At 41.5% G+C, this 26361-nt stretch overlaps 1 protein-coding gene and 1 long non-coding RNA gene across 5 annotated transcripts; one reads left to right on the forward strand and one right to left on the reverse strand.

The window, feature by feature from the left end:
* Nucleotides 1–843: 843 nt before the first annotated feature.
* LOC115142191 (sodium- and chloride-dependent GABA transporter 2-like) lies at nucleotides 844–20340 on the reverse strand. 4 transcript variants are annotated; one of them, XM_029681656.2, is made up of 15 exons: nucleotides 20134–20338; nucleotides 17240–17448; nucleotides 14893–15027; nucleotides 8261–8401; nucleotides 7830–7920; nucleotides 7560–7692; nucleotides 7318–7452; nucleotides 6831–6934; nucleotides 6257–6381; nucleotides 5941–6053; nucleotides 5232–5369; nucleotides 4799–4901; nucleotides 3483–3583; nucleotides 2641–2811; nucleotides 844–1499 (listed from the first exon to the last, which is right to left on the reverse strand). In XM_029681656.2, exons 2-15 carry the CDS (start codon nucleotides 17442–17444, stop codon nucleotides 1257–1259), a joined length of 1938 nt encoding a protein of 645 aa, XP_029537516.1. In that variant the 5' UTR covers nucleotides 17445–17448; nucleotides 20134–20338; the 3' UTR covers nucleotides 844–1256. The 4 variants fall into 4 exon arrangements, with proteins under 4 accessions (XP_029537516.1, XP_029537533.1, XP_029537526.1 ...); XM_029681666.2 differs by lacking the exon at nucleotides 844–1499 and adding an exon at nucleotides 3161–3179 and having other exon boundaries at nucleotides 2682–2785; nucleotides 20134–20340; XM_029681661.2 differs by lacking the exon at nucleotides 844–1499 and adding an exon at nucleotides 3161–3179 and having other exon boundaries at nucleotides 2693–2811; nucleotides 20134–20340.
* On the forward strand, nucleotides 20331–26361 carry LOC135561225 (uncharacterized). The gene is made up of 2 exons (XR_010459328.1): nucleotides 20331–20628; nucleotides 20845–26361. It is a non-coding gene; the product is annotated as an uncharacterized LOC135561225 (long non-coding RNA).

Raw genomic sequence — 26361 nt, forward strand, 5'->3', positions numbered from 1 at the left:
ACGACTGTATAGTTTTTACCGAGAATGGTGCGACAAACAAAACACATCCAGCCAGTGGCAGTCCTGCGGGCGAAAACAGCTCGTTGATGAGAGAGGTCGAAGGAGAATGGCAAGAATTGTGCAAGCTAACCGGTGGGCCACAAACAGGCAAATAACGACGCAGTACAACAGTTGTTTGCAGAATGGCATCTCAGAAAACACAAATCATCGGTCCTTGTCATGGATGCATGGATTGCAGCAGACGACCAGACTGCCGCTGACTGGATGTGTTTCGTTTGTCGCACCATTCTCGGTAAAAACTATACAGTCGTGCGTGAAAAACCCAAGAGGGCAGACCTTTCTGAGGTACTGGAACCAACGCGCCTGGCCCCGACGATCATACCACACTCAAAAGTCGCTTAGGTCTAGTGGGCACTCAAACACCAATACTGGACAATTGAGTAGTGGGAAAACATTGTCTGGTCCGTCGAATCCTGGTTCCTGTTGCGTCATGCTGATGACAGAGTCAGAATGTGGAATAAGCAGCGTCCATGGCCCCATCCTACCTGGTGTCAACAGTACTGGCTGGTGGAGGTGGTGTAATCATGTGGGGAATGTTTACCAGGTGAACGTTAGGTCCCTTGAGAAATTGAGAAACGGTTCCATGTCCCGAAGAATTCAGGCTGTTCTGGAGGCCAAGTGGGGTCCAACCTGGTACTAGATGGGTGCACCCAATAAACTGGCCATTGAGTGTTTATACACACCTGCACAATCCATTCTCATCAACTATGGATATTATCACAAATGTCATACTTAACAAAGTACTAGTAAAAAAACGATGTCTGATTTTTAAACCTACACAAATCAAATATTACCTTTCTTTATTAAAAAGGGTTTGATCACATGTATATACAGAATCATTTAACCAACTGTGACCAAGAGCATGATCGTCATATGCCTTTGTTTCCACTATGTTCGGTGACAGAAAGTCATGAATTTCGATGAAATACTGTGTCCTACATGACCCAAGTCCTGGTTAAAGCACAACTTCAAAGGTCCATCTTTTGTGCTGGACCTTACTCACTTCAGTGTGTTCTGGCCCAAACTATTTCCACATCCAAGACTTTCCCAGAACCAGTGCTGCTACGTCTCCTTAATAATGCTACACACAGGAAGTAGTGTGTGTTTTGAAAGCACTTACCCACAACGCTCTCCCAAGAAAAAGGCCTGTGGTGGATAATATATACTTTCCTAACCCACTCAGACCAAACACAGTGTCACACAGTCACAGTGTCACAACCTTTAGGAGAGTGAGTGACTGGCTGAACCTGCTTGTCTCCAGGCCTGTAGGGATGGTGGGCGAGCGAGAGAGTATCTCTGTCTATGAGATTGTGGCCCCAGGCTGGTATCTTCATGTCCCCCAGAGGTCTGTCCAGCTCGGACTGCTTGGCCAGGAGGGCCTTTTTCTGGGCCTTGGTAATAGGGAGATCCTCTGAGGGCGTGGTGAGGATAGACAGTCTCTGAGGAAGGAGAGAGAGGACAGAGGAGCATTTTTAAAAGGGGCTATGAGGGGGAATGAGACAATAACTGGTGATGTTTGGAGAGCATAGATTTTTTCACTTATTTTTTTTGTAAAAGAAACAACATCAGTGTGTAACAGTGGAGGCTCCTTAGAGGAGGAATGGGAGGACCCCCCTCAGTGATTTTAATAAAATGTTTCGAACTCTTGCAGTATGAACTGGTATATTGTCCATCCAATCAAAGGATCAGAGAATGAATCTAGTACTGAAAGCATAATGTAGCATAATGTAGGCTACAGCAAGATAGCACTGCAGCGCATAAACTGTGGTGAGTAGATGACTCAAAGAGAGAGAAAGACAATCATTTAACAATTTTTTAAATGTATTTTTAATTAAGGAAAAGCAGTAGTAGAGAGAGTTTATTTCACTTACTTAGCAAATGCAGTTAATTTAGCCTACTCAAACAGAGAGGAATGCTATTTATATTAGCTAGCTGGCTAAGGCTATCCAACACTGTGACTCTTCCAAGTCAGGGTAAGTGTTCGGTTTTATTAATTTATTCGGGGCAGCAGGTAGTCTAGTGGTTAGAGCGTTGGGCCAGTAACTGAAAGGTTGCTGGATCAAATCCCCAAGCTGACAAGGTAAAAATCTGTTAAACCCACTGTTCCCTGGTAGGCTGTCATTGTAAATAAGAATTTGTTTTTAACTGACTTGCCTAGTTAAATAAATATAAATCGCACCAGGGCCTAACTGTGTAACTGATTGTACACATTAACTGTGGGTTTAGCTCTAGTTTGCTGATAAATATGTAGGTTGTGTAGCAGTTATGGTATGAAGGTTTGGCTTGGAGAGGTTACAGCTGTTGTGCAATGAAGTCCACAAGGGAAAAGGATGCGAGAAGGAATTATACAACGAGCAAAGTGATGAGCTGGGTGAATGGAATATGAATATGCTGTAATACAAATATATGAGTATATCATTGTATTAAGAGAGAGACACATAACTAGCGATCTCTAACAATTGACCTACCTAGCTAGGCTTCCCATGATATATTGCTTGTTTTTTGTAGCTTTTGAAGTGCTTTGAGATGTTTTTCTGTTAGGAAAAAATGCTATAGAAGTTTAACAAAGTAACTATTTACCTGTCGCAGTGTACCAGGAGTGACACTCACAATGTACACCATCCACAGAGGAACCATGAGTGTGGAGGAGAGGGTGAACCACCAGCCAATGGCGTAACCCCACCAAGTATACTCAAAGGTGTTGTTGAACTTTAGCGGGGTAAACCTAATCAAGGAGAAGACAAACGTAGCCTAGAACAAAAATATATGGAGGGATGTTTTATAATAAACATTAAAGAACAATGTATTTTCAGAGAGCATTGTACTAATTATAATATAGTAGAGTAACAGTGAGGCTTGAGCGAGGACAGAGAGAACAAGGTTACCATTTTCCAGTACTTTTAGGTCAGGTTTATGGTGAAACATTTATATTGAACGTAAAGGAAGGATTCTCTACTTTACATAGGTTACACAGACATCCATTTGATTTCCATTTCTATGTATTGTCAACTTATTAACTTTTGTTTGTCTGTAAATCACTTGTATTACTGTGACATCAACGTCATGTTTACTACATATATTGGATCTTAATTTGACCAACCTGTTGCAGGAGAACTTTCCTGCAATGCAAGAAATACAAAACTTGTAGTGTATTTAAGGTTTACAAAAAGGCTTCTGAAGCTGTTTAATTTCCACTTTGACATTTCCGACTTGATTTTCTCTTATGAAAAATTTATGAACCCCTACAAAAATGTCCATTAACTATAATCCACATAATAATTACACATATAATGTTGCTGCAGTATTATTTCTCTGCTGTAGCAAACTTGTTCAAATTAAGATCCTACATCTGTATAACAATAGTCTGAAAAATAACTAATGAATTTTCTGTTGAGAGTAGGGTGTTAAGAAGTAATACTTACAGTGCAGATGACTGGAGTGATATACTTCAAACAGTACTTAATGAGGGGTAATGGTCGATAACCGATCATGTCCTCTATATTATCGTACAGACGATCTGCACCTGTAGAGTAAACATAACAGAGGCTCAATCACAGCAGTCAAGGAAAGGGTTTGGTCAGTTGGTCAATCAAATACCATCCAGGTAAACCTTCTCAAACCACCAAGTGACAAACAAGTTCAAGCAATTGCAGATTGGGAAACCCGGACGACAGGTTTACTTTTTTGATACTGTTTTAGACAGGTGTCGTTTCTCATCGATGTCCAAAATGCGAATGTCTGCAAGAGGAAAAGCTTGGATAACGCCATTACCACCGCTAAGAGAAACCTCCTGAGGGAATATCTGTGATTGATATTTTTTTTAACGTTTTAAATGTAACCTTTATTTAACTAGGCAAGTCAGTTAGGAACAAATTCTTATTTACAATGACGGCCCTCCACGGCCAAACCCAGACGACGCTGGGCCAATTGTGCGCTGCCCTATGGGACTCCCAATCACGGCCGGTTGTGATACAGCCTGGAATCGAACCAGGGTCTGTAATGATGCCTCTTGCACTGAGATGCAGTGCCTTTGACCGCTGTGCCACTATCTGTGATTGATGGAATGGGACCATGCAGGGTCTTTTAATATGATATTTTCATAAGATCTACAAGGATAGCGGTAACACTTTACAATAACTTACAAACATTTATGAAGGCATTTTCATGTATAAATAAATGTTTATAAATGGTTTATAAAGTAATATAAAGGCACTGACACGAAAGGTGTCCACATGCTTCCTATCCGAAACAGTTCAGAACAGTTTGTGCATATATTACAATGACATTTTGTGACGTTTTTGTTCATTGTGGTCTCGGCAAAGGTTTTTTCGGCTGTTCGTGCACACAAATTTTTATCAAGGCTAGCCGAAGTCTACACCCCGTTGCCAGTGATTGGTCAACAGTAGTGATTCTTCAAGTGTTTGTTGTCATTCAATGAGAGACTAATCGTTTTCATGCAAATTTTTGACAAATACTGCACTATAGATCTTAGTTGGATGTAAAATTGCGCGACTAAGATCTCCTCTGCAAAAACGTCCAAATGAATGATAGATTTCTTAAGCTATCTTAGATTAATTAGGGCTATGTTGATGAAGTGTATACTCGCTACGGCGATGGACAAACAGAACTATTGCTGCTTTTTTATCGTTTTTCATCAAGCAAAGGCGTTTTAAGGGAGTATACAAGCACACTCCGAAGCATGCCTTAAGAGCTACTGAAGCAGGCAGGACTAACTCACCATAAACCCAGCTGACACACACTGACTGTAGTACAGCGAAGAGAAGGAGAGTCATCCCACTGCAGGCATAGTAATCAAACAGCTGGAAGATATACAGGCCTCCCTGCAAACAGAGGAGGGTGTGGAGAGAAATAATTCATAAAGTACATTCTTATTGAGAACAACAATAAGACTTGATAATCTACCTCCAGAGTGTACAACACACTCAGACAATGATCTTAAGTGTGTCCAGTGGCCAAAGTCCTTATGGAATAAGTAGAATCTGCAGAACGAGTTGTGTCCCCCAAAGTGCTGAAACACAGGGATATGTTGAAACAACACTTGGGAGGTAGATTATCAATCATATACCTGGTTACTGTCATGATTGAGCTAATAATGATGCCTTTGAAATGATAAATTCCTTATATAATAATGACATCAGATGACCTCTCACCTCTGTGACCATGACCAGGCCGATAAAGAAGCTACCCACACTGATGATGAGGAGGAGTATTTTACGCCGATGACCAACCAGGAAGAAGGAGGGATACATGTCTGAGATAGCTGTCATCAGAGCCTCCAGACCTACGAACTGAAGCAGAGATGGTCAAATCAAACTTTATTTGTCACATGCGTCGAATACAACAAGTCGAGAACATAATGCGACATGCTTACTTACAAGCCCTTAACCAGCAGTGCAGTTCAAGAAGAGTTAAGAAAATATTTACCAAATAAACAAAAGCAAAAAATAATAAAAAGTAGCACGATAAAATAAAAATAACGAGGCTATATACAGGGGATACCGGTACCGAGTCAGTGTGCGGGGGTACAGGTTAGTCGAGGTAATTTGTACATGTAGGTATGGGTGAAGTGACAATGCATACATAGATAATAAACAGCGAGTAGCAGCAGTGTACAAAACAAATGGGGGGGACGATGTAAATGTAAATAGTGGTGGCCATTTGATTAATTGTTCAGCAGTCTTATGGCTTGGTGGTAGAAGCTGTTAAGGATGGGGTTCTTAGTGGAAATGATCTTATTTGAAATACTAGCTACATCTTCACAGCATCACGTCCATTGAGTTTAGTGATGATTGTAGGTCAATGTAATTATCCTTTATTAGGCAAATAATTGAATAGGCCATCAGGGCCACTCTAACCTACCTGACTATCTAACCCCAGTAGGATGATCATGATGAAGAAAAAAATGGCCCAGAGTTGGGGTACTGGCATCATGGCCACAGCACGAGGGTAGGCGATGAACGCCAGGCCAGGACCTGTATGCAGTAACACAGGTAAACTCATACTATACTTTCAGGGCAGGTCAGAGGGAATAGTTAGCTCCTTGAAAGGCTCAGACACCTGTCTTGTAACAAAGCATAACTTTAAAAGGTCTGTTTATTTGTGCATTTGTTTATTCATTACTAACTTAATTAATTCAATCATTAAAATCTCACTGCTGCTTTTCTACAACACTTACCTGATTCGGCCACGGTTGCGATGTCTGTCCCCTGTTCATAAGCCATGAAGCCCAGTACAGAGAAGATAGAAAAACCAGCCACGAAGCTGGTTCCGCTGTTCAAAAGGCACAGGTACATACAGTCCCTAAAAAGAGATTCACTTCCCTGTTAGTCAAAACACAAAGGAATTCAAATGACCTACAATATGCAGATCAACTTTCCAGACAGCCTCCCATTTCTGCAACCAAACTTCCAAAGAATTATATGCACAAGGAATGCTTTTGCAGGCAAGGGAAAAGGTTCTGCCTGCACATATTATCTAGCTAGTCTCATTTATCGCTCCCGAGTGGCACACCGTTCTAAGGCACTGCATCTCAGTGCAAGAATCTACAGTCCCTGGTTCGACTCCAGGCTGTATCACATCCAGTCGTGATTGGGAGTCCCATAGGGCGGTGCACAATTGGCGTCATCTGGGTTTGGCCAGGGTAGGCCGTCATTGTAAATATGAATTTGTTCTTAACCGACTTGCCTAGTTAAATAAAGGTTCATCAAAATAAATACATTTATGTCAGTGTACTTCATTCTTCCACTCACTTGTAACAGTTGTTGTCATACTTGTTATAGCTGCCAAGGGCGGTCAGGCAGCCGATGCAGATCGCATAGGAGTAGAAGATTTGTGTTCCAGCATCCATCCACACCTGTGAGACATACCAGAGAGAGACACAATAGTATTCAGAGTTTCACAGTTCCGATCCACTAGTCTCATCCCAGGGTATCAGAGGCCATTTCAAAATGGTGCCTATTTTGAGCTCGTAGCTATAATAAGTTAACAGGAAATGTATTTCCTTTGAAATTCAGTCTTCTTATTTTTCATAAGGTATTGCTTTTGTAACAAATCTGACGTTCTTAAGAATGCAAACTGTTCTCCCAAGGGAGTAAACTTTCTTGGGCCAGTGGTCATGCCGACCAGGGTTCAAACACAGGCAGAGACATTACCTTTTATCCCTCATGAATCGCTACAGTATGTAATGATGTTTTTGCTACACCTGAACACAAATTATACAATGAAGTGTGTTCCTACCTGTGGGTCAGCGAGGCGGGCTGGATCTGGGTAGAGGTAGAACTTGATGCCATCTATGGCCCCTGGCAGTGTGAGTCCACGAACTAGCAATACCAACAGCATCACATAGGGGAAGGTGGCAGTGAAATAGACCACCTAAGGGGAGACCAGACCAGCATTACGTTTACTCAGTCTATGGCTCATCCTAACAACTTTACACATTAATGGTGTCATCAGGCTGAATGGCAGAGATGCCACCTTACCTTCCCAGTAGACTTCACTCCTTTCCAGACACAGAAGTAACAGATAATCCAGGACAATAGAAGACACAAAGATAGGTCCCAGCGAATATTTCCAAGCTTGTAGACACTGTCTGTGAGATTCAAAACTCTTCTCCTGCAAATTATATTTTCAGTTCCAATCCCACCACTTGCTGTTCATCATTCTCTCAGCACCTCCTAAGGCACATAGCCATTGTGCCCATCTGGTGGTTAATAAAGACTTGATTCATTAGAATGGTTTTGTATACTCACTCCCAGAACTCTCTCACTGGCGATGTTGCGTTTCCTGTTATTGTCCAGTTTAGATATCCTACTACTCTTCTGTCAAACTCCACGCAGGTTGCTGGTTAGGAGGAAATTACACATTAACAAGCATGTCTCAGAACTCTGAATCTTTCCTGGATAAGGACACATTTAAAAATAAACATTTATCAACTCACTTGCCAAAAACGGAGTAAGTCAGTCTGAAGTAGTGTCCATAAATGTAAGATACTATCTTTAATTTGAGCTTAATAGCCACAGTACGTCTCCATCAACATGTCTACACATTGAAGTTAACCTGGTCCCAGATCTGTCTGTGGTCTTGGCAATGCCAACTCCATTGCAGTCCTTGTCAATGAGTGACAAGCAGTTGGCATTATAGCACAAGCAGACTGGCACTCAGGCTACACTGAAATACATACCTGTGTTCCAGCTGTTTCTACAACTGGCCCAGGGGAGCTCAGAGCTGAACGAGGAGAAGAGGTAGAAGAAGGCCCAGGCCAGGATGATGATGTAATAGATGCTGGAATACAGAACTACCACCTGACCACCATAACCCAGTCCTGAAGAGGAGGAAGAGGAGGAGAAAAAGAAAACAATAAAGGAGAAAAGATGAAGAAGTTGTTTCCGGACAAATATGGCGATGTAAATGTTCAGAAAATAATTGTTTCTTCTGAGAAATATATGTGACAAATAACAAGTGGTCTCATACAGTGCATTCGGAAAGTATTCAGACCTTTCGGACCCTTGAAGACCTCTAGTTCAAAGACTCACACGTCTGTCTTGTTGGAATGGCACCATAACTTATTAATCAGGGCTGGGGACTTTGAAAGGAGTCTAATCTACATCAAAGAGAAACACAGTTAAACATGTTATGGTCCAGTATATTCATTTCAATCATATTTTTAAAATATATTTTTTTAACAAGGCAAGTCAGTTAAGAACAAATTCTCATTTACATTGATGGCCTACCCCGGCCAAACCCGGACGATGCTGGGCCAATTGTGCACCGTCCTTTGGGACTCCCAGTCACAGCCGGATGTGATACAGCCTGGATTCAAACCAGGGACTGTAGTGACGCCTTTTGCACAGAGATGCAATGCCTTAGACGCTGCGCTACTCGAGAGCCCTAATATTCTCGACCTAGGACCACAACATGTTTAACTGTGTTTCTCTTTGATGTAGATTAGACTCCTTTCAAATTCCCCAGACCTGATTAATAAGTTATGATGCCATTCCTACAAGACAGACGTGTGAATCTTTGAACTAGAGTCACAAGTCCAAAAAGTTGGACCCGTTCTGAAATGGAGCTGGTTGGATCCAGATCCGGCCTGATCTGAGTGAGGGAAGCAGCAGAAAATATATTTTTAAGGAACTTTATTAAGGGAGAGAGGTGCTGGTCTGGCAGGCGAGGGAGGGAGGGGCGGATTGACACGGGCAGCAGGGAAGGAGAGACGGCAACCAACAAAGACAACTCGCTCTGTAGTAGACTAAAAGCTGGCACTGTGTTATCCTCAAAGAGGGCGAAGAAGGTGTTTGTTTTGTCTGGGAGCAAGATGTCGGTGTCCGTGACGTGGCTGGTTTCCCATTGTAATCTGTGATTTTCTGTACAGTCGTGATCAAAAGTTGAGAATGACACAAATATTAATTTTCAAAGTCTGCTGCCTCAGTTTGTATGATGTCAATTTGCATATACTCCAGAATGTTATGAAGAGGGACCAGATTAATTGCAATTAATTGTAAAGTCCCTCTTTGCCATGCAAATGAACTGAACTCCAAAAAACATTTCCACTGCATTTCAGTCCTGCCATAAAAGGACCAGCTGACATCATGTCAGTGATTCTCTCGTTAACACAGGTGTGAGTGTTGACGAGGACAAGGCTGGAGATCACTCTGTCATGTAGATTGAGTTCGAATAACAGACTGGAAGCTTCAAAAGAAGGGTGGTGCCCGGAATCATTGTTCCTCTGTTCCTCTGTCACCCATGGTTACCTGCAATGAAACACGTGCCGTCGTCATTGCTTTGCACAAAAAGGGCTTCACAGGCAAGGATATTGCTGCCAGTAAGTTTGCACCTAAATCAACCATTTATCGGCTCATCAAGAACTTCAAGGAGAGCGGTTCAATTGTTGTGAAGAAGGCTTCAGGGCACCCAAGAAAGTCCAGCAAGCGCCAGGACCGTCTCCTACAGTTGATTCAGCTGCGGGATCGGGGCACCACCAGTACAGAGCTTGCTCAGGAATGGCAGCAGGCAGGTGTGAGTGCATCTGCACGCACAGTGAGGCGAAGACTTTTGGAGGATGGCCTGGTGTCAAGAAGGGCAGCAAAGAAGCCACTTCTCTCCAGGAAAAACATCCGGGACAGATTGATATTCTGCAAAAGGTACAGTGATTGGATTGCTAAGGACTGGGGTAAAGTCATTTTCTCTGATGAATCCTCTTTCCGATTGTTTGGGGCATCCGGAAAAAAGCTTGTCCGGAGAAGACAAGGAGAGCGCTACCATCAGTCCTGTGTCATGCCAACAGTAAAGCATCCTGAGACCATTCATGTCTGAGGTTGCTTCTCAGCCAAGGGAGTGGTCTCACTCACAATTATGCCGAAGAACACAGCCATGAATAAAGAATGGTACATCCTCCGAGAGCAACTTCTCCCAACCATCCAGGAACAGTTTGGTGACGAACATCCAGCATGATGGAGTCCCTTGCCATAAAGCAAAAGTGATAACTAAGTGGCTCGGGGAACAAAACATTGATATTTTGGGTCCATGGCCAGGAAACTCCCCAGACCTTAATCCCACTGAGAACTTGTGGTCAATCCTCAAGAGGCGGGTAGACAAACAAAACCCCACAAATTCTGACAAACTCCAAGCATTGATTATGCAAGAATGGGCTGCCATCAGTCAGGATGTGGCCCAGAAGTTAATTGACAGCATGCCAGGGCGGATTGCAGAGGTCTTGAAAAAGAAGGGTCAACACTGCAAATATTTACTTTTTGCAACAACTTCATGTAATTGTCAATAAAAGCCTTTGACACTTATGAAATGCTTGTAATTATGCTTCAGTATTCCATAGTAACATCTGACAAAATATCTAAAGACACTGGGGCAGCAGACTTTGTGAAAATTAATATTTGTGTCATTTTCAAAACTTTTGGCCACGACTGTAGACCCTGCCACATACATCTTGTGTCTGAGCTGTTGACTTTGTCTCTACTGACGTGTTGCCTGTTTGATTGCCTTACGGAGGGAAAAACTACACTGTTTGTATTCAACCATATTCTCAGTCACCTTGCCATGGTTAAATACTATGGTTTGCGCTTTCAGTTTAGAGCGAATGCTGCCATCTATCCATGGTTTCTGGTTTGGGTAGGTTTTAATAGTCACAGTGGGAACAACATCCCCTATACTCTTCCTGATGAATTCAGTCACCAATGTTATTATCCGAGGCTGCCCGGAACATATCTCAGTCCGCTTGATCAAAACTATCTTGAAGCATGGATTATGATTGATCAGACCTCTGCCTATGGGAAGGGAGGAGCAAAATTGAGTCGTGATCTGATTCGCCGAAGGGAGGGTGGGGGAGGTCCTTGTAGGCATCCCGGAAGAGAGAATAGCAGTGGTTGAGTGTTTTCCCAGCACAAGCACTACAGTCAATGTGTTGGTAGAACTTTGGTAGTGTTTTCCTCAAATTTGGTTTGTTAATATCCCCAGCTACAATAAATGCGGCCTCAGAATGTGGTTTCCAGTTTGCATAAAGTCCAGTGTAGTTCCTTGAGGGCCGTCGTGGTATCAGCTTGAGGTCGGCATTTGATTGTGCGGTATTCTAGGTCAGGTGAACAAAAGGACTTGAGTTTCTGTTATCACAATCAAAGTGGTTAATCATGAAACATACACCCCTGCCTTTCTTCTTCCCGGAGAGTTCTTTATTCCTGTCTGCACAATGTACTGAGAACCCAGCTGGCTGTATGAACGGGGACAGTATATCCAGAGAGAGCCATGATTCCATGAAACAGAGTATCCTACAGTCCCTGTTGTCTCTGAAAGGAGATCCTAGCCCTGAGCTCATCTACTTTATTGTCCAGAGACTGAACATTGGTGAGTAATATACTCAAAGTGGTGGATGGTGTGCCGGTCTCCTGAGTCGTATTAGAACTATTCAACTCCGAATACCTCTCCTGCGCCAGCGGCGTATTGGAGCAGCCTCTGGGTGTTTGTTGTTAACATTCAAATGACAGAGTACGACTCTCTGTCAAGAATAGAGTGCCCTTTTGCTCTCCTGGACTTGTTTCACATGGTTGGGAACTGACAAATAAAAATATGTTAAGAAACCATAAACAACACGTTCAATCAAAACCATCTAACCAATTACAGCGCTTACAGAGCGCTGGTGTAACGCCTATCGCTGTTGATCCTCCCACTTGGTTCACATGGCCACTTTCAGACACACTCCACATATCCAGTTACCCATACTTGCCCAGACCTGTGACATTATTTAGAATCCTGGATCTGGTCCAGCTCAGGTCCTGGAAATTCAGGTACAGTTGGATCCGTGAAGACCTTTAGTTTGAAAACAGGACTAGTATCTAGAATGTACCGGTCTTGTCACAGGAAAGGCTATCACTTACTCCTTCATCTAATAGTTCATGTATTATTGTGATCCTGTGTAATATTGTTGATATTTAACCCAAGATTCATCCAAAAATGGGAATCAAGTGTTTTGTTACTTTGATCCCTTTTCTTCTTAGGGATAGACCCTTTTTTTCTCCATTTCCTGTCTGAACGACGTGCCCAAAGTAAACTGCCTGTACCTCAGGCCCTGAAGCCAGGATATGCATATAATTGGTACCATTGGAAAGAGAACACTTTGAAGTTTGTAGAAATGTTAAAATAATGTAGAAATGTATATGGTAGGAGAAAATCCAAAGTTGAAAATACTTATTTTCCACCATAATTTGCAAATAAATTCATTAAAAATCCTACAATGTGATTTTCTGGATTTCTTTTCCTCATTTTGTCTGTCATTAGTTGAAGTGTACCTATGATGAAAATTACAGGCCTCTCTCATCTTTTTAAGCGGGAGAACTTGCACAATTGGTGGCTGACTAAATACTTTTTTGCCCCACTGTATATCCAAAATGTCCATTTATTTGGCGCGTTTGATCCAGAAAAAAACAGCTTCCAAATTGTGCAACGTCACTACAAAATATTTTAAAAGTTGCCTGTAAACTTTGCCAAAACATTTCAAACTACTTTTGTAATACAACTTTAGGTATTTTTAAACGTTAATGATCGATCAAATGGAAGACGGGTCTATCTGTGTTCAATACAGGAAGACAACAAACCAAGCTACTTTTCAGGTCTTGCGCAACTCTCAACAGTGTTACGCAGTTCCTAGATGGCCGTACTTCTTCATTGCACAAATGAATAACCTCAACCAAATTCCAAAGAAATTCCAAAGACGGGTGACATCCAGTGGAAGCGGTAGGAACTGAAAACAAGTTCCTAAGAAAGACCTCAGTGAACAGACAGAGACCTAAAAAATAAAAATTCTCAACGGTTAGTCCTCATAAGTTCTGTTATACTCACAGACATGATTCAAAAAGTTTTAGAAACTTCAGAGTGTTTGCTATCCAAAGCTACTAATAATATGCATATCTTATATTCTTGGCATGAGTAGCAGGAAGTTGAAATTGGGCACGCTATTTATCCAAAAGTGAAAATGCTGCCCCCTATACCTTAAGTTAACAAATGTATAATATAAGTTAGATTTTAAAAAAGACCCATCATCCCCAGAGTGCCATTACAAGTAATCTAAAATGTAGCCTTATATTGTTTCAAACTGGTAAAGCATAGTGATTAAAATCACAGTCAAGCTTTTACAAATAGAATAGTGCAATATAATATACAGAAGGAAAAGCATGTATGTACCTATGGATCATTGTCTGGCCCTGTACAGATGTAGGATCTTAATTTGATCACCCTGTTGCAGAACTAAAACTTGCAGTGTATTTGAGGTTTAAAAAGGCTTCTTAAGTTTTTACTTCTGACTTTGAAATGTCAGACTTCCCTTACGAAAATGTATCAACCTCAACAAGAATGTCCATTAATTCAAATCCACAGAGTTAGTTAAGTATCTTTGCTAGAACCACTACTTGGGTGGGCTATATCATCGGTAATGTAGGCTAGATGCATCAGCTAGTTAGCTAGGCTGTAAAGCAAGTTAGTCTTTACTTGATTTGAATTTGTTATACTACTGACAAACAGATGAATTTCAGTTGCCCCGTTCCTGGACCCTGACATGCTACAGATGCAGGATTTTAATTTGAGCCAGTTTGCGTAGGCAGGAAAATAATTCTGCAGCAACAGGAAATGTGAATTATTATGTGGATTAAAATTAATGGACATTTTTGTAGGGGCTGATTTATTTTTAGTTAGGGAAAATCAAGTCTGAAATTTCAAAGTGGAAATTACAAACTTCAGAAGCCGTTTTAAAACCTGAAATACACTGCACGTTTTACATTTCCTACATTGCAGAAATGTTATCCTGCAAGAGGGTGATCAAATTAAGAACATACTGTAGCAACTCCAAAGTAACTTGGTGGTATTAATTTCAAACCCACTGCTCGGCGCCGGTGGGTAGCACATGCATGCGATGAGGACGAGTGCAGCAACAGAAAGGCAGGGAGGGGACTTCTTTCAAGATTCACGAGTTTATGAGAAAGGATCTAATTTGATAGGCAATTCAATGCATTTAATGTTACAAGAGAGAAAAGTTAAAGAAAATGAAATATGTATTATTTTTTAAACGCCACCAATCGAAAGGGCACTTTTTTAACAGGAGGGAAAAAGGGCATGTGCTCAAGCACCCATAGGGCTCCATCTGTGCACGTGCCTGCCGTATGCACCACAAGACCCTGTGTCCGTTTTATGAACCATATCAGAGTAGGAGGAATGCCTTTTATATCATAACGACTAAGATTATATGGCCAGAGGGCCTGATTCTAGATCAGCAGTCCTACTCCGTGACGCTTTAAAAATATGGGTCCTGAAGTTTACCTTCAAACAGGGGGCAGATCTTCCTCCAGCAGGTGATGCTGCCCTGCGTGGTGTACTGGCCCAGGGAGGTCTCCAGAAGAAAGAGGGGGATGCCACAGGTGAACAGGAAAAGCACATAAGGGATGAAGAACACCCCTTAAGAACAACACAAGTTAAACCACAAGTAAACATGTAATTTACCAACAGGATTAAGACCATAACTTAAAAGCCCAGTGCAGTCAAAAATGTGATTTTCCTATGAGGTTGGAATAATATTGTGAAAATTATGATAATGCCCTTTTAGCGTAAGAGCTGCTTGAAAAGAACGCCTAACATTTCAGCACATCACCAGGCGTTAAATTAGCTGCAATACGTAACTTTTTGGACAACCTGAGAAAATTCTAATTGAAATGTTTATTATAGATCTGTCATACTCGTTGAAAGCAAGTTTAAATAAGCGGTAGATCTGTTCTTTGTGTGCTATTTCTATGTTTTGCACACCAGCATCAAACAGCTGAAAATAAAATATGATGGAAAATATATTTCACAGTGGTTTAGATAGAACAATGATTCTCTAAACTGTATTTGCTTGTTTTGTCACATACACTGAATTCAGGTGAAATATTAGATTTTAGCAAACAGGAAATGGCAGAGCAATTTCTGCATAGTGCAACCTAAGTAGGAAAACATAGACCAATAAGAAAGAGTTCCAAATCTCTCTGCCAATAACAGATAGTGTTCAGTGTTCAGTTTTCCCCTCCCTACTCAAACCACTCCCAGACAGTCCGAGCAACATTTTTGCTTGAGAAATTGCACTTTGATAAGATTGTTTCAAATAAAATGGTAAAAAGAAAAAAATAATCATTGTAAGGTACTTAACCCTCCTGATGTGTTCTGATCAAATTGGACTGATTTACAAGTTCTCTCTCTGAAAAATGTAGTTAATTTAATTGTCATAAGGTTCCATGACTTTGTCCACACAGCGCATCTGAACACACAAAATACATTTTGATGATTTTCATTGCATTTTGGGTGTTTTATTTAAGTTATGTACACCTGTGGTGTTGCCGGTCAAAAATGACTGGTCATTAGAAATGAATGGGTGAGACTACAATTAGTGTATAAAATTGAGTTCAGGCACATGCCCATTCATCAGATGGACACACTTCATCTCCCAGACCCCCACACGCATGTGTGTTTGAGCACACACACATCTCACTCCCCTTCATGGCAACCCCCACAGGAACCTTTCCCCAATACAGTCTTTCCCCCACGGGAACCACACCTGTTGGCATTCTCACAAACAATCGCAACATTGCAGCTCTGGTATATAAAGCTTTTTTGAGGCCTTGCTAACAGTTCATTCTGTGGCAGCACAATGACCAAACAATATACTGTATGTGACGCTCTTGATCATATCTTTGATAATGACACTGGTGAGGAGGAGTCCTTGTTAGACTTTGACACAAAGTAGTCTGTGATAAATAGCACAATATGTTTCATCTGAGTATTTGTTATAGTCAAAATAATCCGTACATTATGCTTTTTTTAAACTCAAAAACAAGTTGTATGAGCTCAGGTCAATGAGGCCTACAGGCCAGAAATAGCAAATAGAAGATCACAATTTGTAATGTTCACAAGAACTTTAGTTGATAAAAAGATCTAACACAACATTAGGTGATAATATATGCATTATTATGGATTTATAAATCAGCTATAATGGGGCGGTCATTTTGGACCGGGAACACAGAATGAATTAACATGAAACGAACACAACAGGAGGGTTAATTGTTGCCCAGAAATGATTTGACATTGAGATAAAAACGTCTGCATTGGACCTTTAACAACATGTTTTCTAACCTCATCCCCAGGTTTAATTGCTAGAGAGCCGGCTGAGAACGAGACATATTTTCCAACATTATGACCAGCTTAGGTTGAAACTCAACAATATGCAAATCAGCAAGACCAGCTATTCTGTTTAACAATTTTAGGAAGTCTCAAAATAAACATTAGCATAAGAAATAAAAAGGATTGTACTGTCTCCACCGCAACGAAGCAAACAAATCACCTTCCGGAGACACCTGAAACCCCACCTCTTTCAGGAATACCTAGGATAGGATAAAGTAATCCTTCTCACCCCTCCCCCCCCTTAAAAGATTTAGATGCACTATTGTAAAGTGGCTGTTCCACTGGATGTCTTAAGGTGAACGCACCAATTTGTAAGTCGCTCTGGATAAGAGCGTCTGCTAAATGACTTAAATGTAAATGTAAAGTGCCTAGCTTTTTTGCATTGATGATCGGAAAGTCAAAGATTCACCTCGCCACACAATTAATGTGTGTTTTAAATGTATGACCATGTGATGCTCACCTCCCCCATTTTTGTAGCACAGGTATGGGAACCTCCATACATTCCCCAGGCCGATGATCTGTCCGGCCACAGCCAGGAGGAACTCCAGCTTGCTGGACCACTGTCCCCTGGTCTGGGTTTTGGCCACAGAGACAGGCTGGACCAGACCCATCTCCTGGTGGGCCATCTTATTGAAACTTATATCGGGATCATTATGCTTCTCCATAACACTGAGGAAGACAAAGTGGGCTTTATTCATTGAACAACCATGTATCTAACATAGTCAGTGTGCTATGAAGACAGTACAATCACAAAGCTGGTTTTATATCGTGAAAAGTGATACACAGCAAACAGCTACATAGATGAGTGTCTGGAGCATCAGCTTTTCTGGGTTCGTTTACAGGATGAAAATGGCCAGAAACAAATAACTTTATTCTGAAACTCATCAGTCTATTCTTGTTCTAAGAATTGAAGGCTATTCCATGTGAGAAATTGCCAAGAAACCGAAAATCTGGTACAACGATGTGTACTACTCCCTTCACAGAACAGCTCAAACTGTCTCTAACCAGAATAGAAAGAGGCGTGGGAGGCCCCGGTGTACATTGGAGTGTCTAGTTTGAGAAACAGACGCCTCACAAGTCCTCAACTGGCAACTTCATTAAATAGTACCCGCAAAACACCAGTCTAAACGTCAACAGTGAAGAGGCGACTCCGAGATGCTGGCCTTCTAGGCAGAGTTCCTCTGTCCAGTGTCTGTTCTTTTGCCCATCTTAATCTTTTCATTTTATTGGCCAGTTTGAGATAAGGCTTTTTCTTTGTAACTGCCTAAAAGGGCAGCATCCCGGAGTCGCCTCTTCACTGTTGATTTTATCACCCTGTTCCAGGAGAATGTTCCTGCAATGCAGGAAATGTAAAACGTGTAGTGTATTTGTGGTTTAAAAAGGTCTGAAGTTTCAGACTTTATTTTCTCCTCTGAAAAATGTATCAAACCCTACAAAAATGTCCATGAATTGTAATCCACATAATAATTAAAATGTCCTGTTGCTACAGGATTATTTCCTGCTGTAGCAAACTGGCTCAAATTAAGATCCTAGATCAGTATGACCTGTAAAGAAAAAGAAAATAGGGGAAAAAAGGGAAGGTCCAGTGCAGCAAAACATGAGTCACGTCTTTCAATGCATTAGATCGTCCTTTTATCCAGCTCCTGTTATTACTTTGGATGTGCATAAAACCCCCTCCTCTCAAAGTAAATTAGGGGACACTGCTTACATTATTAGGGGACACTGCTTACATGAACTGCTCTGAAGGTATAATATAGCAATGTTGACTTATAACAATGGAATCAACTGGTGTATTGTATGCACTGTGTATTATGTTTTAGGACAAATTGTTTTCATTCTTTACTGATCCTGAGAAAATTCAGTTCCCACACACTGATCCATACTGGGGTCTATTCTAGGATTAGCCTGAGTATCTGTGAGTAGCCAATACCAGCTGACTATTTGGCAGTGGCCACACAAATCATCTGGTATTGTAAGGGACCAGGGCAACATCTCAATGCTTGGCAACATGTATGACGGTTCAAATTCCACACTGAGGCACTAGTCTTGTTGCATTAGAGTAAGATGGGATCAGCACTACTTGGTGGCAGTAGGGTAATACTGTCATCAATGTTTCCTTTGTGCTCTTGCCTATAGTATCCCTGTGGGGGTGGGACATATAATGGGAAATATGTGCTGCTGCTACCATTATGCTAATTACTAAAAATGAACACCCTGTACTTATACAATTATAAGAAGCACAACCGTAAGGTCTGTTGTTAAGTGTGTTCTAAAAGGTCACTTTTGCCTTTACTATTTAAGGCACTCCTGGGCCTGCATTGGGGGAGGACACCGCTGTGCCTTCCTGATCTACTGTAGCCTAAAATAGGTGTAATATACGAGACACCCAGAAGACCACTAGCCAGGGCATAGTTTGTGATACTAAGAGTAGCTACTGACTGTATATATTTGATAATATAATACTGCTTGGTTCAATATACAGTACCACCTGTTTTAGATGAATGACAGAGTGGATAGAGAAGATCGACATGTAAAGATTTATGGGCACAGTGATTGTAAAGTTGGAGAGTTACTACTGCTAAATATTAAAGTTAATTGCAACATAAATATATTTTTCAGATCAGATTTTCTAGGTTCATCCTTCATGCATTTGTCTCTATACAATTTTTCAACTGTCAGGTGTGCTCCCCCTGGCCTCTAGGTCACCAGGCTGCTCGTTATGGCGCACACCTGCACGTCATCAGACACACCTGAACTCCATCACCTCCTTGATTACCTGCCCTATATATGTCCCTCCCTTTGGTTCCTTCCCCAGGAGTCATTGTTTATGTTTCTTGTCTGTGCGTTGTTCTTGGTTTGTATTATGTTTCGTTTATCGATTAAATCACCCACTCCCTGAACTTGCTTCCTGACTCTCAGCGCACTCGTTATATAAACATACCGTAGTGTTTAAAAACAAATATTTGGAGCATGAATTATGAAAATAAAATCTACACCAACAACCAGAAATCGTGCGTTCAAATCAAAAACATGCGATAATTTATTCATGCATTAGACATGCCTGTAGCGTTACACAAAACGGAAAGACACTGCTGCTCTCAGTGGCACTGCTGAGCCTCCAGTCTGTAACGTTAACCTTTAGCCTACATTCAGCAAGTGCTGCTGACTGCAGATAGAGAACGAGAAAGCTACCACTGACCGAAGCCCCAAGTCCGTTTCTATCTACAGCTAGGGAGATGTCTTTGTTATCACAGCCCACCAAATTTCAAATACAAAAAGTGATAAACAGTCTAAATAAAATATTTCCTGATAGAACGAGAGGAGAATAGAAAGGCAGAGAACGAGAGAGAGTACCTTAAGGAGGAAGTTGTAGTTCTGAAGTCTGTTGTAGTAGTCTACTTCTCCATTAATCTATGGGAGGAAGACTGGTTCTGGTCACTTTCACTGGAAGCAAATCTAGATCCAACATCTCTCCCTGCCAAATGCCCTTCCCAGAACTAGCCATGAGTGAGCCTATGTAGAGAGGTTCGAGTGTGCGCGTGTGTGTGTGAAAGGCGGAGCTACTGAGTCAAGTCAACACTGGTTCCTTTGGTGAAGGGAAGAGGAGGTGATTTGCTCTGTGGAAGCGGCAGCAGCAGGCAGGCTTCTTTTGATTGCCGAAGGTGCTTTTGTGAAAGTCTAGCAAATGAACGCTCTCTCATATAACTTCACAATGGATAGAGGATAGATGAGTTACAGAACTTGAACACTTAAACGTAGAATGTAGTTTTGGGGCGGCAGGCAACCTAGTGGTTAGAGTGTTGGGCCAGTATCTAAAAGGTTGCTGGATCGAATCCCTGAGCTGACAAGGTAAAAATCTGTCATTCTGCCTCTGAACAAGGCAGTCATTGTAAATAAGAATTTGATCTTAAAATAACTGACATGCCTAGTTAAATAAAGGTTAAAAAAAATAATCGGACAGGATGGCTGACATTTTACGTGCTCCTAACCAAATGTGTTATTTTGTTTTTAAAGATTGCGTTGTTTGTAACTTGTTTAACTTATTTTGTACATACTGTTGTACAGGCTACTGTCTCTTATGACCGAAAATAACTTCTGGACATCAGACCAGCGATTACTCACCATGAACTGGTAGAAGCTTTTTCCTTTAATTAGTCCGACATGAAGGATATCCTGCTTTCCCGGGAACAGGGCCAAATCCCAGTCATTTGCGTGAAGAGAAGATGCGTTGGTGAGCAAGTAAAACCCCATTGCCATCTGTTCTATTGGCAAACTTGCAATTAATGGAAAATAAAATCTATGACCTACGAGCAAGATTAAACTACCAACAGGACATTAAAAACTGTAATATCTTATGTTTCACCGAGTCGTGGCTGAACGACCACATGAACAACATGCAGCTGGTGGGTTTTACACTATCGGTAGGATAGAACAGCAGCCTCTGGCAAGACAAGGGGGGATGGTCTATGTATATTTGTAAACAACAAGTCTCAAGGTTTAATGCAGGGAAACTGAAATTATTTTTACCAATTTTCCACCAGCATGTTAAATTTGCAATCAGAGGGCAAAAAAACACTTTTACTCCACACACAGAAATGCGTACAAAGCTCTCCACCGCCCTCCATTAGACAAATCTGACCGTAATTCTATCCTCCTGATTCCTGCTTACAAGCAAACATTAAAGCAGGAAGCACCAATGACTCTGTCAATAAAAAAGTGATCAGATGAAGCAGATGCTAAGCTAAAGGACTGTTTTGCTATCACAGACTGGAATATGTTCCGGGATTCTTCCGATGGCATTGAGGAGTATACCACATCAGTCACTGGCTTCATCAATAAGTGCATCGATGACTTCATCCCCACAGTGACTGTACGTACATACCCAAACCAGAAGCCATGGATTACAGGCAACATCCGCACTGAGCTAAAGGCCAGAGCTGCTGCTGTCAAGGAGCAGGATTCTAACTCGGATGCTCCGATGAACCATCAAACAGGCAAGGAGTCAATACAGGACTAAGTTCTAATCGTACTACACCGGCTCCGACGCTCGTCATTGCGAACTATTACAGACTACAAAGGAAGCACAGCCAAGAGCTGCCCAGTGACACGAGCCTACCAGACAAGCTTAAATTACTTCTATGCTCGCTTCGAGGCAAATATTTCCAACCCTCTCATCTGAGCACTAGCGTGTTGATGTTAGACAGGTAAATTGCCAAACCTGTCACGCCCACTCCCAGGCGCACAAGGGCACCAGGCTGCCCATCATTATGCACACCTATCACCATCATTACGCGCATCAGCGCTTCATTGGACTCACCTGGACCCCTTCACTTTGTTTATTGCCCCCTCTAAATCTGTCTGTTCCTCAGTTTGATCCCTGTGTCAGCATTAATGTTGTTTTGTTTCCCCTGTCCAGACTGTCACAAACCTGCTCAAAGCCCGTAACTAAAGGGAGACAACGTGGAGATAAGGAGTAACAAAACATATATTTATTAAATAAAGTAAACTAAGTACAATATACAATGGTGTGTGTAATCAGTAATCAGTAGTGTAAGTGAGTGCTTTGCATTCATGAATGTGATAATGCAGGGTGTTGAAAGGTGCCAAAGCAAACAACCAAAAACCACCAAGATACACAACAAAATCTATAAAGGTGTCTGCATGGAGAGTCTCCTCTATGAATGGGGAAGTGATGTATTTATCCTGGGACACACCGGGCCCAGGTGTTTCCCATGTAGCTGACGACCCTCCCAACTCCGCCCACCGGCATCCTAATAAGGAAACAAGAACAAAGAGAGAATACGGCAGACAGAGCGGGAGTGTCGTCACAAGACACTGTCCGTGTTCTGTTTCATGTCCGTTGTTTATTAAATGTTCACTCCCTGTACTTGCTTCTCATCTCCCAGCCTCTGTCCTCACAGAATGCTGACACCAATATTGGAAGCATCAAGGAGTTTTGTTTTTTGTTTTGATTGGTGACGTCGGGTGAGGGTCCTGCTGCCTAATATACCGGGGGTGCCTCGGCTGGCTCGTCAGGCTTCCACACCTTAACTGGCTCAAGAGGTTTCCTTGCCTCGGTTGGCTAGGAAAGCTCCCACCCCACGTCATGCCTCAGCCCGTTTGTCAGGCTCCCACACCTCAGCCGGCTCATCGGGCGGACTCAAGCACCCCAGCCGGTTTGTCAGGCTCCCACACCTCAGCCGGCTCATCGGGCGGACTCAAGCGCCTCAGACGGCTTGTCGGGCTTCCACTCCTTAGCTGGCTCGTCAGGCTCCCACGCCTCAGCCGGCTTCCATGCCGGCATGTCAGGCTCGCCCAGGTGGGACGCTGGGTGGCACAGCTAGAGAGGGGGGTACTGTCACACCTGCCCCTGATGGGCGCCAGGCTGCCCATCATTTCGCACACCTGTCAGCACCTTTACGCGCATCAGCGCTTCATTGGACTCACTTTGTTGATGGCCCCCTCTATGTCTGTCTGTTCCTCAGTTAATGTCAACATTAATGTTGTTTTGTTTCCCCTTTTCCAGACGCTGTCCGTGTTCTGTTTCATGTCCGTTGTTTATTAAATGTTCACTCCCTGTACATGCTTCCCGTCTCCCAGTGTCTGTCCTCACAGAACCTGGCGTTTGGGCTGGAAAATGCCACTATGACAGTTTTTACATGACGAAATTGCAAACAAACTTGTGTTTGAAACTAGTTAAAAATAGAGCCCTAAAAGCATAAACATTTTAGTATTTGTGTTAGCACCACAGGGATGAGACTATGGATTAATTCCAGCGATAAAACTCCAAAAGGTCCCTGTTTCGATTCCCCTTGCGGCTATCAACAAAAAGGTAAACTATGGTTGCAGAATATTAATCTAATAAAATGTAATGAGATTGCAAAAAAATGCTGTGTATTTCAACATCAACTGGTGTACAACAAAATTCCTCAACAGTAAGATGGCACGAATACATAAAAGAAACCTCAATGGACTGTTCAACTTATTTTTATCATTCTGTGAACATAGGACTAAAATTCTAACAACATTGAGGGAATGCTTGGTAAAACCTAAATATAATATTTTGGGAATCTTTAAAGCAGAGGTGTCAAACTCATTCCATGGAGTGCCTACTATCTACAGGCTTTGTTTTTTCCTTTCAATTAAGCCCTAGACAGCCAGGTGTGGGGAGTTTCTCACTAATTAGTGACCTTAATTTGTAAATTAAGTGGCAGCTGCCATTTCATTACAGCTTTCAGATGCAGTTTATCATATCTCACTACGCTTTATTACGAGCCACAATTTTAGTTCTCGTCACACAATTCTCTACCAGAATGTTCGGTTGGCCCCTCTTCAATGTCACGTTGGTTATATTGCTATGTTTCCTTTCTAAAGCCCTTTTACAAAAAGTCCCACTGTACCTAACATCATTACTAAACTTTAGACATATGAGTAATTATTATAATTTTGGGGGGGAGTTACCACATCCAGTCTCAGGGATGGCTAACTCTGGAAATTCCTTTTGGTCTCTACTGAGTTAGGTAAATCAGCTTGGAGTTTTCTTGCACTTTATTTGTGTAACAATCTTAAACACCCAAAACAACATGCAGGGAACATTCCCACAAGACTCTCAAAGTTATAGTGTCATGTTATGACATGATTGTTTAAATAATTTTCCTGAACAAACAATTTTCCTGATAGGAACATTCCAGTAATGTTTGGTTCTGAGAAAACATTACTGAAAGTATTGCTGTGTAATATTATATGAAGCTTCCAAACTTTTAAACTTAGCCTACAAATGGCATTTTAATCTTCTTGCATAATTATATTTTATTAGGGTATTGTCCAAATGTAGTTCATTTTGTAAAGATCATCAAAGAGATTTGAACCTGGGAACTACCACGTTCCACTTCTGAACTAAACCCGCTATGTCCCTGGGATTTAGAGCTGAGCACATTCATCAATCTTTACATATACTGTATAACCCATACAGTCTAAGAATTCCAAGTCTTAGTATTTGCGTTTGGACATAAGAGGATATCAAATCGAGAGAAAAAAGTAATTGTTAACTCATAAGTATCCCAATCCCAATTGCATTTCCCTTTGCACTAAAATTAAGTTTCATATGTTTTAGTAGATATGCACATCTATTTACAGCTCACCAATAATCAGTCAGGCAATATTTTAACATTATTATGATTCTAAAATAAAGTTTGCAAGTAAAATCAAAGTCGAAACATCTGAAACTTACAGTATATAAAGATTTTGGTTAGAGTAAGTAGGGGCCACTTATTTTTTCTTGATTTAGTTATCTTATCTCTGCAAAAACAAAGACTGCATCCTGGAAGTCAGACTACATGTACAAACAGTTTAGTATTTGTGTTAGTCCCATCCCTGTGGTGCTGTGTATTAATTCCAGAGATAAAACCCCAAAGGTCCTAGGTTTGATCCCCGCTTGCGGTTATCAAAAAAAAAAGAAGGTAAAACTATGTTTGCAGAATAATAATCTAATAACATGTCATGTGATTACCAAAAATTGCCATGAGTGTTTCTACATGAACTGTTGTACAAAAAAAATATTCAAGAGTTTATATGGCTGCAATACATGAAAGAAACCTCAATGGACAGTTCAACTTCTTTTGATCTTTCGGTCCCGTTCTGTGAGCTTGTGTGGCCTACCGTTTCGCAGCTGAGCCTTTGTTGCTCCTAGAAGTTTCCACTTCACAGTAACAGCACTTACAGTTGACCGGGGAAGCTCTAGCAGGACATACATTTGGAACTGACCTTTTGGAAAGGTGGCGTCCTATGATGGTGCCGCGTTCTTCAGTAAGGACTACTGCCAATGTTTGTCTATGGAGATTGCATGGCTGTGTGCTTGATTTTACACACCTGTTAGCAACGGGTGTGACTGAAATAGCCGGATCCACATACTTTTGCATATATAGTGTATGTCAGGAGCTCCTCCAGTTAATCTTCCGGGCGCTGAAAGAACCGGGTATGCAGTATACCCATCAGTAAGGGTCGGCAGGGTAGCCTAGTGGTTAGAGTGTTGGACTAGTAACCGGAAGGTTGCAAGTTCAAACCCCTGAGCTGACAAGGTACAAATCTGTTGTTCTGCCCCTGAACAGGCATTCAACCCACTGTTCCTAGGCCGTCATTGAAAATAAGAATTTGTTCTTAACTGACTTGCCTAGTTAAATAAAGATTTTAAAAGCATCATATTAGGTGCACTTCCACAAAGACTTGTTTGCAGTCTGTCGATGTGGCAAGATATTTTTTACAAGAATAATGAATGCTGAGAGTAGCAGTGCAGTATCTTTTTAAGTAGAATATTTGGATTATTAGCATATGAACGACTTGCAATTCAATTGCTGGAGTATCGAGGCCATCCATCCAGCCCATGTATTCAGATCCGGCAGTTCAAAGAAGGTTCAAAGGTAATCAATTGGGCCTAGTTATTGTTCATTAGCAGCATTCATTCTCTTAAAATAGCCTATACTCTTCTTGTGCATTGTACTGTATAGCCCCTACTGTACTGTTTGTCTGTCTGGACTGTCTGCTTGTCTTGGTGCGAATGTTAAGTTAATAAAATAGTCTTCTTTA

This window comes from Oncorhynchus nerka, linkage group LG2 (genome assembly GCF_034236695.1).
Source record: "Oncorhynchus nerka isolate Pitt River linkage group LG2, Oner_Uvic_2.0, whole genome shotgun sequence".
In the NCBI taxonomy this organism is placed as follows: domain Eukaryota; kingdom Metazoa; phylum Chordata; class Actinopteri; order Salmoniformes; family Salmonidae; genus Oncorhynchus; species Oncorhynchus nerka.

Excerpts from the sequence above, each read along its gene's own strand:
- LOC115142191 (XM_029681656.2), bottom strand. The coding sequence starts at position 17,444 with ATGGAGAAGCATAATGATCCCGATATAAGTTTCAATAAGATGGCCCAC. Across the intron at positions 7,921-8,260 it reads TAGAAACAGCTGGAACACAG|CAACCTGCGTGGAGTTTGAC; the intron begins GTATGTATTTCA and ends CCTCCTAACCAG. Across the intron at positions 4,902-5,231 it reads GCCTGGTCATGGTCACAGAG|GGAGGCCTGTATATCTTCCA; the intron begins GTGAGAGGTCAT and ends CTCTGTTTGCAG.